The sequence below is a fragment of the Melopsittacus undulatus genome, chromosome 3, assembly GCF_012275295.1.
Source record: "Melopsittacus undulatus isolate bMelUnd1 chromosome 3, bMelUnd1.mat.Z, whole genome shotgun sequence".
Lineage (NCBI taxonomy): Eukaryota > Metazoa > Chordata > Aves > Psittaciformes > Psittaculidae > Melopsittacus > Melopsittacus undulatus.
Window position 1 is genome coordinate 1,148,937 of NC_047529.1, and position 13,021 is coordinate 1,161,957.

The following is a 13,021-nucleotide window of genomic DNA, read 5'->3' on the forward strand; positions in this document are numbered from 1 at the left end:
GTCGCCTCACGCTGCCCGCCGCCTCCCGTCGCGCTCCTCCCACCGCCGCCGCTCGGCCCCGCCCCCCCCTCGGCGTCGCCGTACGTCACGCCGCCGGCGAGGGCGCCTATTGGTGGAGGCCGCACGTCCGTCACGGCCGTCGTGACGTAGGGCGAGCGCGGCGGGGCCACGCCCCCCCCCTCGGACACGCTTCGGCCGCCGTGCGCGCTCCCGCTGAGGTGTGCGGGATGGCGTCATGCGCGTGCGCGCGCCCGGCCCGGAGGTTCGGGGGGGGGGGGGGGCACGGCGGGCGCCGCCCGGCACGGCGCTTCCGGGCACGGCAAGCCCCGCCCCTTGTCCCCGCGCCGCTTCCGCCCGGCCCCGCCCCCTGTGCGGAACAGCGCCCCCCCCACCACCGGTTACATCCGGGTACCTCAGGTACCTCAGGACGGGCTCAGGGACGGGAGACGGGGCCCGGAGCTCGGGAACAGACCCCGGTGAGCGCCGGTTCGTTAACGGGGCCGTGCAGCACCGTAGGAACCCATTGAGAACCCCCAGTACAGGCATGGAACCGGTGAGGCTGGAAAATCCCTTCAAGCTCACCCAGTCCAACCATTCCCAGCCCTGCCAAGGCCACCCCTAACCCATGGCACTGAGGCCTCGTCTCCACGGGCTGTGAACCCTTGCAGGGCCGGTGCCTGCAGCCCTGCCCTGGGCAGCCTGTTCCAATGCCTGAGCACCCTGTGGGGCAGGAATTGTTCCTCAGCTCCATCTAAACCTGCCCTGGTGCAGCTTGAGGCCGGTTCCTCTTGTCCCATCCCTTGTTCCTTGGGAGCAGAGCCCAGCCCCTCCTGGCTCCATCCTCCTGCAGGCACTTGGAGGGAGCCATCAGGTCGCTTAATGGAGCTGCCTCTGTTAAGGCATGGAATGCTGAAGAGCATTGTGGAAGCCAATAGGGATGAACACAAGGCCAGGTTGGACACAGGGTCTCGGAGCAACCTGCTCTAGTGGAAGGTGTCCCTACCCGTGGCTGAATGAGCTTTAAGCTCCCTTCCAACACAAACCAGTCTGGAATTGCATATCCTCCATGATCCAGCAGGACAAGCAGCAGCTCTCCATGTGTTGCTCCACACTGGTGCTGAATTCCCCATGCTCCTCTGCAGCCCCACATTCATCCCCATCTCGGGATGCTCCTGCTGCAGATGTTGTCTCTCATTGCTCATCATCCATAACCTTCATGTGTGTGTTTACAGCACCCCAGGCTGGACATATCCCACCTGCCAGAGCTGGACGTGCATCCCTGCTCTGGTTCTGCTGATCCTAGCACTCCACAGCCCCCAGGAGACCCTTGTTTGCTGCTCTCCAACCGGTTTTCCCCTCAATGTTGTCTTCTGAGGGACTTTGTCAAAGCTTTCTGGACAAATCCCAAGTTACATCAACTTATTTTCCTTTACAGCCCCGTCTCCTTGGCTAACAGGGCTTCTTGGGACATATGACTCTGTTTTTCCAGTGCCAGCAATGCTAGCAGCAAATAAAGAAGACAGAACACCCGCATCGGTTCCCTTCGGGAGGGATGTTTTTCCCTTCTCTGAGGCGAATTGCAGCCTCCCATCCATGAGGAAGGAGCCATCTCCATTGCCTCACATAGGGTGAGTGGGGCAGCTTCGCCTAAGGGTCCATCCCATCACACAGAGCTCATGGAGATGGGAGGTCAGAGTCAAATCAGGAACCAACTCAAGCATTAAACCTGTTCTTCTGCAGCTCAGGGACACACACAGGGCCCTGGGGAGCATGGAAGTGGTGGAGGTGATGCCTCAGGTGGGCACTGAGGTTCATTAGGGCTAATTATAGCTAATTAGCACAGCTCAGTGTGTGTGTGTGTGTGTGGAGCCAGCACCTGCAGGGCTCAGCAGCATCTCCCTGGATGGAAAAAGGTGGTTTAAAGATGGACCAAAACCTGGCTCCTGGTTTCTTGCAGCATGTGCAGCATCCATGGTATTCCCTGCTCATGGCTTGGGGAGTGGAATTAGATGAACTCTGTGTCCCTTCCCACCCAAACCAGTCTGGGATTCACTGGTTTCAACCAGAACGGTGCCTGCAGGAGCAGTGTGTGGCTGTTTGCTTCCATACCCCTCCATGTGCTTGTGTTGTCAGGGAGTTACACTCCCAAGCTGCTCCTCAATGGCTCTTTTCTTCTTTTCCCCAAAATACAGCTGGATTTGGCAACAGCAGCTAACCCTGATGTCCACACCAGGACATCACAGACACATTGGGATCGGGGGATGTAGCAACATACCTAGCAACCATAACAAATAGAGCTGTGATTCAGCTCTTCATCAAAGCCCATAATGGGATTAATGAGTGTTTTGGCTTCTCGGGGTAATAAAACTCAGATTTTAACCTGCAGTTTTATGCAGGAAAGAGAGTTATTCTGCTTGCAGAGATGTATCTCATAGACTCATAGAGAATGGTTCAGATTGCAAGGGACCTCAAAGCTCCTCCAGCTCCAACCCCTGCCACGGGCAGGGACCCCTTCCACTGGAGCAGCTGCTCCAAGCCCCTGTGTCCAACCTGGCCTTGAGCACTGCCAGGGATGGGGCAGCCACAGCTTCTCTGGGCACCCTGTGCCAGCGCCTCAGCACCCTCCCAGGGAACAGCTTCTGCCTTAGCTCCAACCTGAGCTCCTGTTCCAGTCTGAACCCATCACCCCTTGTCCTGCCACTACAGTCCCTAATGAACAGTCCCTCTCCAGCATCCCTGTAGCCCCTTCAGACACTGGAAGCTGCTCTGAGGTCTCCACGCAGCTTCTCTTCTCCAGGCTGAACAGCCCCAATGTTCTCAGCCTGGCTCCATACAGGAGGTGCTGCAGCCCCTGAGCATCCTCGTGGCCTCCTCTGGACTTGCTCCAGCAGCTCCATGTCCTTATGCTGAGGACACCAACACTGCACACAGGGCTGCAAGTGGGGTCTCATGGAGCAGAGCAGAGGGGCAGGATCCCCTCCGTCAAGCTGCTGGTCACACTTGTCTTAATCTCCTCAGGCTGAAGGGAGTTGAAGCTCAGGGATGCTCAGCACTTGGGATGCCCAGCAGGGAAAGCCCCATTGAGTGTATTTTGGAGGAGGATGAGGAGGAGAAAACAGGACATGAAGCTGTAGTCACCTCCTCTCACCCCTGCCCTGAGGTCGGGACTCATCTCCCTCCATGGGGTGAAGAGGAGAGGGAGCACATCCCCCCCCAACCTTGAAAATACAAAGGCTTATCCCGAATAGCAGTTGTATTCCCAGGGCCAGAAGAGCCTCTCGGCACATCCCAGGCTCAGGAAGTGTGCAGGATGCCAGAGTGGCTGCTCTGGGAGGGGAACAAAACCTCTTGAGTCAGCTCAGCCACTGGCCAGAGCCTGCAGCCCCAGCCAGAGCCTGCAGAGCTGACCTCAGCTGTGCAGCCAGGACAGAGCCGAGCTCCCCAGCCCCAGGCCTGGCTCTGCAGGCCGGTGGGATGTGGCTGGGAGCACAGTCCAGTGCGGATGGAGAGGGGAAACCAGTTCCCCTGTGCTGGGAGGAAGAGCAGCTCCAGGCGCCCGTCTCCAGCCTCATTAGCTGGGAAAGCATCACATGGAAACTATTCTGCCCATCAGGAACTGGGTTTGGCTCCCAGCGCCTGGCAAGGGCAGGGATGATGAAACACGGAGCGGGTGATGGAGACAACAGAGGTGAGGCACCAGGAGCTGCTATGCCACATCCCAGCCCTCCTCTTGAGGAGCACATCGCCAAGGGCAGGTTTCCTTTATCATCCCTGTATCACAGTAACAGAAGCACAGCCAACCAGGCTGGACAACTGCAGCACTCTGGCAAAGCACAGGCTCTGGGCTGCTCCCTCTGCAGCCTTCTTCCTCATAACTCCTTTCCCAAAGCCTTCTGTCCATCCTCTCCTAAAAACATCATCCAATAGAACATTCCTTTCCCTTTCAGCTCCTTTCCTGCTCTGGTTTCTGTGTCCCAGTGTTGGTGCTGTGTGAGGACGTGTGCCACAGCACTGCTTTTATCACAGGCTAATTCAGACCACGTGCAGAGCCGGGTTCATGAGGATAACTGCTCCCTTTCCTGGATGGAACATGACTTGGCTGGAATCTGGGCAGCTCCAAGGAAAACCTCATTGCCTGTTCTCGAGGCATCCCAGGATGCAGGTACACAGCAGAGCAGTGCAGTGGCTTGTCCTGCCCATTCCCTGGCCCTCCTGTGATGATGCCCAGCAAGGGAAATAAACCCAGGCCAGGTACAGAAAGCTGCCTCCTTCCCCATCCTGATGCCATCTGCATGGTGACAGTCCCTCAATCACCCCAGGATTAAAGGGTGTCCTCGGCAGGACAAAGGGATCCAAGAGGAGGGGACATCACAGCCCACTCTGAAGGAGATCCCATCCAGCCATTCCCTTCTCTCCTGATGCTCCCCTGGTCTGTGTCCTGCCTTGGGTCTCCACCACCCCCAGATGAAGGTGGCAGCTCCCAGCTCCTGCTGCTCCCCCCTCAGAAGAGCATTAATTCCATGCCTGGGTTGTTCTCCGAGCTGGGTTTCCATCTCCCTCCCCCAGCACAAGCCTGGGATGCATTTTCCCTGCCCAGCTCCACCATCCCACCGGAGCAGCCGCCAACCCAAACATCCTCCATCCGCCGGGATCGGGATCCAGCAGCCCTGTGCTGAGGAGCAGGCACTGAATGTCCCCTCTTGTTCTGTGGGGAAAGGTCCTGCCTCCCTCCCGAGCTCCATGGAAAAGCCGTATTCCCCCCCCAGCAAAACCCCAGGAGCTCCATCCCCGATCGATGCAGCACAGATTGGAGTCAGTGGGGCAAAGAGTGGGAAGGATTTAGTGGAAGCAGCATCAAATCCCAAGGAAATTCTGCCCCACTGCATTTTGGGGGCAACATAAGGCAGAAACAGGACAGAGACAGGTTCTTGCCCCACAGACCCCGAGTCCCCCATGGGTGAGCATCACCCCCATCCACACGTGCTTTGGGTACTTTATTCTGCTCAGAGGTTATATCATGGTACTAAACCAGCGTAACAGAGAACATGCATAACGTTGGGCAGGGTTGTGGTTAACATGGACAAGCACCAAGTGCTGAGGGGAAGAGAGCAAGGCCAGGGAGGGGGGTCCATGTGCGTGTCCCTCCCCCTGGAATGGTTTCCAGCCAAACCCCTGCTATCCCCATTGCTGCGTACACACAGCAGGGTGAGGCTGTGCCCCATGGAGAAACGAGAGTCACATCTCTGCTCCCTCCAGCATGGATCCACTCATGGATCCACGGATTTATCCAGTCCCAGTCAATCCCAGGGGATGGGAACCCCAGACCAACCCCTCTATGCAGGCTGCTGTGGGGTTTCTCATCCAAAGGGGAGCAGAGCTTGGGGCTTGGAGCAGCTGCTCCAGTGGAAGGGGTCCCTGCCCATGGCAGGGGTTGGGGCTGGAGGAGCTTTAAGGTCCCTTCCAACCCAACCCATGCCTCTGTGTTTTAACAGGACTGGGGTCAGTGCACGCAGGCCCGAGCCAGCGGGGGGGAGAGCAGTACCTGCTATGAGCCTCCCTCCTCCTGCATGCACCACTTTAACTTATTTCCTATCAAATAAAGGAATTAAAAGGCAGTAAGAGCCATGGTTTCTACCCACTGCTTTCTGTGCTGTGCAGGCACTGAGGCTGTGGGACACTGTCCTTGTGGAGCCTCAGGTGCGACTGTGAGCAGGTAACCTGCACCTGATCCCTTCTGCACCTCATTACCCTCTTTCCCCCCAGTACAGGTGGTGCCAAAGAACAACCTCAATGCAGAGGGGGGATGCAGAGAGGCTTCCATATGGGATGTCACCTGGAGCTCCTGTTGGACACCCACCACCAGGGCCGGCGCTTCCATGCAGGGGATGCTGCGCAGGGACCCCCCCGGCTGCCACCTGCCCTAAAACTCATAGGCAGACACGAAGATGGTGATCCTGGACACGTGCTTGGCCTGGAAGACACGATCCAGGTACTCGGTCATGTCCACATCCACCTGGATGGTCTGGGGGCCCTGCAGGCTCTGCACCAGGATGAGCTCCCCCGTGTGCCGGTCTGAGCGCTGCATCACGAAGCGCCCGCGGTTGTTGCCACCGGCGATGCCAAAGCGGAGGCTGTCGGGGCCGGGCCGGCCGGGGGCTGCTGCCGTGGCCATGCGGAACAGTGGGGTGGGGGTCAGCACCCCGGATGGCAGCGGAAGGTAATGGAAGGAGATGGTTTTGGGGGCTTGGTGGCACGAGCGGCTCTCCATCGGGCAGGGGTTGCGCTCGCACTGGCTGCAAAGGGAAAGACATGGGGAGGGTTTATGGGGGCAGCAGGGATGCTGGGCCCATATCCCACACCTCAGTGGTGGTGTATCTGTGGGGATGCTACATGTGGGTTTAGGACCCAGCACCCCAGCTCTGGGGCAGCAGCACCAGAGGGACCTGGAGCTGATGGAGCGAGGCCAGAGGAGGGCATGGAGCTGCTGTGAGGGCTGGAGCAGCTCTGCTCTGGAGCCAGGCTGAGAGAGCTGGGCTGGGGCAGCCTGGACAAGAGAAGGCTCCTGAAGGGGAGAGCTGAGAGCAGCTCCAGTGCCTAAAGGGGCTGCAGGAAAGCTGGAGAGGGGCTTGGGACAAGGGATGTAGGGACAGGCCAAGGGGAATGGCTTGAACCTGCCAGAACAGGGGAGCCTGAGCTGAGCTCTGAGGCAGAAGCTGTTCCCTGTGAGGGTGCTGAGGCGCTGGCACAGGGTGCCCAGAGAAGCTGTGGCTGCCCCATCCCTGGCAGTGCTCAAGGCCAGGTTGGACACAGGGGCTTGGAGCAGCTGCTCCAGTGGAAGGGGTCCCTGCCTGTGGCAGGGGTTGGAGCTGGAGGAGCTTTGAGGTCCCTTCAACCCAACCCAGGCTGGGGTTCTATGAAAGCAGGACCAGGCTTTGCTCCCCACTGCACTTACAAGGGTGATGTCTTGACATAGGTGACGTTGCCAGCAGGCGGGGGGCACTGGGGGCTCACACACTGGAAGCCCCCCCCAGTGTTGATGCAGGTTGTTCCCCTGGTGCAGTTGTCCTGGGACAGAGCACACTCATCGATGTCTGTAAAACAGGGGTGGGCACCAGGTCAGGCTCATCAGAGACCTGGAGCCCACCTCATGGAGGAGGCAAAGACACCTTGGAATGGGTCAGACATCAAATGGGATCAAAGGGAGGTGGCTGAAAACACCTGAATCCCCCCAAACCCTGCCTGTGCCTGCTCTGCTCCCCCTGAGCTCTGCCCTAGGCCAGGGTTAACACCACTGCTCACAGCAGCAGGGGGGGCTCAGCTCCCCAACTCTGCACCTACTTGTTTGCAAACACCATCTCTATTTACCAAAGCCTTTGTAAGCACTGAGGTACCTGGCAATGGAAACAGGAGCTTGGAATGCTGATACCTGCTGGGAGCGTTAGGTACTTTGGAGCATTAGATACTTTGGAAGAGGCAGAAATGGGGAGGAAAGGAGTAAATGGAGGAGGAAAGGAGGAAGTGTGAGTTTTCTCCCTCTGAACTGCAATAATCAACCCTTTATAGCCCCCAGATCCCTCTTTTCCAGAAGGAGACATCACACAGGTAGCTCTGGCCACCACCATCCCTACCCACTGCTCCCCTGCACTGCTCTCAGCCCTCTCCCCAGCGCCCCTGGTTCTGGAGGAGCTGCTGAGCCCTTCCCATGTAATCCTTGGCTTTAACTCTCCTTGGGGATGTGGAAGGGACCAGGCTGAGAAAGCTGGGGCTGGAGAAGAGAAGCTGCTGGAGACCTCAGAGCAGCTTCCAGTGTCTGAAGGGGGCTACAGGGATGCTGGGGAGGGACTGTTCATTAGGGACTGGAGTGACAGGACATGGGGTGATGGGTTCAGACTGAAACAGGGGAAGTTCAGGTTGGAGCTAAGGCAGAAGCTGTTCCCTGGGAGGGTGCTGAGGCGCTGGCACAGGGTGCCCAGAGAAGCTGTGGCTGCCCCATCCCTGGCAGTGCTCAAGGCCAGGTTGGACACAGGGGCTTGGAGCAGCTGCTCCAGTGGAAGGGGTCCCTGCCCGTGGCAGGGGTTGGAGCTGGAGGAGCTTTAAGCTCCCTTCAACCCAAACCAGGCTGGGTTCTGGGATGATTTCCCTCCCCCCCTGGGCACCATCTCCCTGTGCAATCCCACCAAGATTCCCACACACAGAAATGCTTGTAAAGAAGCAGGAAAACGGGGACAAAACAGAAAGCAGCAGCTGTGGAAGCCAGGACAGGGCACGGTTCCATCCTGCCCTCCTCACCTTCGCAGCTCTTGCCGTCCCCCAGCAGCACGTACCCACTGGGGCAGGCGCAGCGGTAGGAGCCGGGCAGGTTGACACAGGCGTGAGCACAGAGCCGGGGCCCCTCGTCCAGCTTGTACACCTCACACTCATTGAGGTCTGCGGAGAGACGGGTGCAGAGGTGAGAGCACATCCCCATCCCCTCCATCCCCATCCCCTCCATCACCATCCCCTTCATCCCAATCCCCTTCATCCCCACCCCCTTCATCCCCATCCCCATCCCCTCCATCCCCATCCCCTTCATCCCCATCCCCTTCATCTCCATCCCCTTCATCCCCACCCCCTTCATCTCCATCCCCTCCATCCCCATCCCCTCCATCCCCATTCCCTCCATCCCTATCCCCCCATCCCCTCTATCCCTATTCCCTCCATCCCCATCCCCTCCATCCCCATCCCCTCCATCCCCATCCCCTCCATTCCCATCCCCTCCATCCCCATCCCTATCTCCTCCATCCCCTCCATCCCCACTATCCCCTCCATCCCCATCCCCATCCCCACTATCCCCATCCCCACCATCCCCTCCATCCCCATCCCCTCCATCCCCTTCATCCCCATCCCCTTCATCCCCATCCCCATCCTGGTGCCCTCACCCTGGCAGACACCGGTGGCTGCGGTGCCGCTCATGTGGAAGCCAGGCTCACAGCTGCAGTGCTGGGTCTGGTCTATCTGTGCACAGCGGGGCTGGCGGCTGAAGGCTGGGTCATCAGTGACGCTCCAGGCAGGAGGAGCTGGGGGCACATAGGGTTCAATGAGGTGGGTGACAGGAGACACCCATAGGTGTCAGCCACCCCATAGGGTCACCCACCCATCTGTGCCTGGTGCTGGCAGGTGGCCCCAGTCCACTGCTGCGGGCAGAGGCACTTGAACTGGTTGAGCCCCTCCAGGCACGTGCCCCCGTTCTGGCAGGGGCTGCTCGAGCACTCGCTGATCTCTGCAATGGAAAGAGAACCCATGGTTTATGTCATTGTGTTATGGGAAGCAAGGCACGGGGATGCTGCACACACCGGTACCCTTCAGCACCGGAGAGCCATAGGGCTTCAAGGTGATAGAGACTGAGCTGAGCTCTGAGGCAGAAGCTGTTCCCTGGGAGGGTGCTGAGGCGCTGGCACAGGGTGCCCAGAGAAGCTGTGGCTGCCCCATCCCTGGCAGTGCTCAAGGCCAGGTTGGACACAGGGGCTTGGAGCAGCTGCTCCAGTGGAAGGGGTTGGAGCTGGAGGAGCTTTAAGGTCCCTTCAACCCAAACCAGGCTGGGATTCTATGATTTTCCCTGCTGCAAAGGAGCCACAATAGCACCAATGCCTTTCCCCCCTCCATCATCTCCACTGTTGTGCTGCAGGTGATGCTCCAGCTGCAATTTCCACCTTTCCTTGAGGACCAGAAGCACCAAAGCACCACAGGAGCTGCAGCATCCCTGGACATCGGCTGACCAGGACTCCAGGATGGCTGTGGTACCTCCCCATTGGTGGACCCTGGTCCCCCCCCATGTCCCCGGTTCCATCCCTGTCCTGCAGCTGATCCCAGGGCAGTACCGGTGCAGCGCGGCTCCTGCCCAGTCCAGCTGCCATTGGCCTGGCACGTCCTGGTGCTGGAGCCCAGCAGCTGGAACCCTGGGTCGCAGGTGAAGTGAACCTCGTGCTCCACCAGGTACTTGGTGCCAAACTTCTTCCCATCCGCAGGGGCTTGCAGGGCAGGGCAGGAGGCTGCAGGGACACAACAGAGAGGGGTCATGTTCAGGTGGGTGCTTGGAGGGAGGAACAAGTTATGTCCTGCATCCCAGCTCTACCCGAGGCACAGCTCCTCCAAGAACCCCTCAACAGTTGTCTTCCCCACATATTGACTTGCTGAGGTTCATTGATGGTTATGGGGCCCTCACTGCAAGAGAGACCTTGAGGGGCTGGATGGGGCCAGAGAAGGGAATGGAGCTGGAGCAGGGCCTGGAGCACAAGAGAGATGGGGAAGGGCTGAGGGAGCTGAGGGGTTCAGATGGAGAAGAGAAGGCTCAGGGGGGATCTGATGGCTCCCTCCAAGTGCCTGCAGGAGGATGGAGCCAGGAGGGGCTGGGCTCTGCTCCCAAGGAACAAGGGATGGGACAAGAGGAACCGGCCTCAAGCTGCACCAGGGCAGGTTTAGATGGAGCTGAGGAACAATTCCTGCCCCACAGGGTGCTCAGGCATTGGAACAGGCTGCCCAGGGCAGGGCTGCAGGCACCGGCCCTGCAAGGGTTCACAGCCCGTGGAGACGAGGCCTCAGTGCCATGGGTTAGGGGTGGCCTTGGCAGGGCTGGGAATGGTTGGACTGGGTGAGCTTGAAGGGATTTTCCAGCTTGATGGATTCTGTGACTCTATCCAGCCCCACAGGAAAGCCCAGCAGAGGCTGGGGCTGAGCATCCCTGGCAAGGGGCTTGGTGACATTTTTACCTCCTCTTTTGCTGGGGACAAGGTTTTCCAGCCTCTTCACCTCCAGCTCCAACCCCTGCCACGGGCAGGGACCCCTTCCACTGGAGCAGCTGCTCCAAGCCCCTGTGTCCAACCTGGCCTTGAGCACTGCCAGGGATGGAGCAGCCACAGCTTCTCTGGGCACCCTGTGCCAGCGCCTCAGCACCCTCCCAGGGAACAGCTTCTGCCTCATCTCCAGCCCGAACTTCCCCTGTTTCAGTCTGAACCCAGCTTTGCAGGTCCCCACTTTGCATCTCCAGACCTTTCCCCTCCTCACACATTTCCAGGCTGGAATCGCTCCCATTCAAACGGAACAACCTCCATCCCCAGGGATGCCCATTCCTGCCCCATCACCCCCGAGCACCCAGGGCTGCCCATGCCCTGTCCCCCAGGCTGTGTGTGATGGTGCTCACCGGGCAGCGCCGGGGCCGGTGCCTTGGCCAGGGATGCATGCAGGGAGCTGAGCCGGCTCTTCATCACCCGCAGCCCCTCTGTGAACCGAGTCTCCTGCCCCTTCAGCAGCTGCTGCATCTGCCGGATGGTGGCCAGGAGCTGCTGCCTGCTCAGGCAGCTCTGTGGGGACAGAGGCTGTCAAACACCCCCCGACCCTTCCTTCCATCCCTTCCCCACCGCATGCACCGGAGCTCAACACCCATAGGGCTGGGATCAGTGTGCGGGATGGATGCTGGACCCCGTGTCCTGCTGCTGCAGCTCCAGCCCCCTTGCGGGATGGATGCTGGATGCTGGAACCCGTGTTCTGCTGCTGCAGCTCCAGCCCCTCTGTGGGATGGATGCTGGAACCCGTGTCCTGCTGCTGCAGCTCCAGCCCCTCTGCGGGATGGATGCTGGAACCCGTGTTCTGCTGCTGCAGCTCCAGCCCCTCTGTGGGATGGATGCTGGAACCCGTGTTCTGCTGCTGCAGCTCCAGCCCTGTCCCACTTCCACATGACAAAGCAAGAGGAAAACAGCTGTCTTGTGAGCTGTGCCGGGGCCAGGAGCGCTGCTGGGCTGCCTGCCTGCACAGCGAGCCCTGCACGGGCTGACTCATGCCCATGGGCACCGTTAGCATGGGTTTCCCTATGGAACCGGCTTCAAGGTGGAGGACAGAGGGCTGAGCAGGACAGGGCAGCTCTGGGCTCAGACACGCACACAAGGGGTTCGGGCTGTGGGATGGGGCTGGCACAGGAGCTCTCCTGGCCCGAGGGATTCCATTCCCCACAGCCACAGAGCTCCTCTCATTGCCAACAGCTCCCGGGTTTACGGAGCGGGGATGGGATCCAGCCCCGGCGCCGGCTCCGCTTCCCCCGGTGCTGTTTGGGGTCACAGGTGGGGATGTGCCCCTCGGTGCCCGCAGCCCCGGGTGCCCGCACCGGAGGACGGGAGGTGTGGGGCGAGCCCTGGCTCCGGTAACGGACTCTGTGCGGACCGGGGCAGCTCCGGGACCGGTGGGAGCCGGGGGATGCTGAGCACCACAAACCCCTCTGTGCCACAGAACGGGGGGATGCTGAGCACCACAAACCCCTCTGTGCCACAGAACGGGGGGATGCTGAGCATCACAAACCCCTCTGTGCCATAGAACGGGGGGGATGCTGAGCACCACAAACCCCTCTGTGCCACAGAACGGGGGGATGCTGAGCATCACAAACCCCTCTGTGCCACAGGACCGGGGGATGCTGAGCACCACAAACCCCTCTGTGCCACAGAACGGGGGGATGCTGAGCACCACAAACCCCTCTGTGCCACAGGACCAACGGGATGCTGAGCACCACAAACCCCTCTGTGCCACAGAACCGGGGGGATGCTGAGCACCACAAACCCCTCTGTGCCACAGAACCGGGGATGCTGAGCACCACAAACCCCTCTGTGCCATAGGACCGGGGGATGCTGAGCACCACAAACCCCTCTGTGCCACAGAACCGGGGGGATGCTGAGCACCACAAACCCCTCTGTGCCACAGAACCGGAGGGGGCTCCGCTCCCGGTGCGCTGGGGAAAGCGGAGCCCCCGGACCCGACGGGACCCGACGGGAGCCCCGGGGGCGCGCACGGAGCCCGGGGGCGCGCTCACCTGCGCGGCCGGCGCGGTCGGCAGCAGCAGCAGCAGCAGCAGCAGCGTTGGGGGCAGCGGAGCGCGGCCCCGCGGGCCCGGCATGGTCCGGCGGCCGCGCGCTCCGTGCGCGCACGGGCAGCCCCGGGCGCGCTCCCGCCCCGCTCCGCCCCCGGGGAGGAGGAGGAGGCGCCTCCGGTCCGGCCCTGCCCG

At 60.4% G+C, this 13,021-nt stretch overlaps 1 protein-coding gene across 1 annotated transcript; it reads right to left on the reverse strand.

The window, feature by feature from the left end:
* Positions 1–4,975: 4,975 nt before the first annotated feature.
* On the reverse strand, positions 4,976–12,952 carry FBLN7 (fibulin 7). Its single transcript, XM_034060684.1, has 8 exons — positions 12,830–12,952; positions 11,177–11,336; positions 9,858–10,028; positions 9,134–9,259; positions 8,919–9,056; positions 8,290–8,427; positions 6,953–7,091; positions 4,976–6,293 (listed from the first exon to the last, which is right to left on the reverse strand). The coding sequence occupies exons 1-8, from the start codon at positions 12,911–12,913 to the stop codon at positions 5,921–5,923; spliced, it is 1,329 nt and encodes a 442-aa protein (XP_033916575.1). The 5' UTR covers positions 12,914–12,952; the 3' UTR covers positions 4,976–5,920.
* Between the last annotated feature and the right edge of the window lie 69 nt (positions 12,953–13,021).

Coding starts and splice junctions, on each gene's coding strand:
- FBLN7 (XM_034060684.1), bottom strand. CDS start 12,913: ATGCCGGGCCCGCGGGGCCGCGCTCCGCTGCCCCCAACGCTGCTGCTG. Junction 9,260..9,857: donor GCAGGAGCCGCGCTGCACCG/GTACTGCCCTGG, acceptor TTTCCATTGCAG/AGATCAGCGAGTGCTCGAGC. Junction 9,057..9,133: donor CCAGCACCAGGCACAGATGG/GTGGGTGACCCT, acceptor ATGTGCCCCCAG/CTCCTCCTGCCTGGAGCGTC.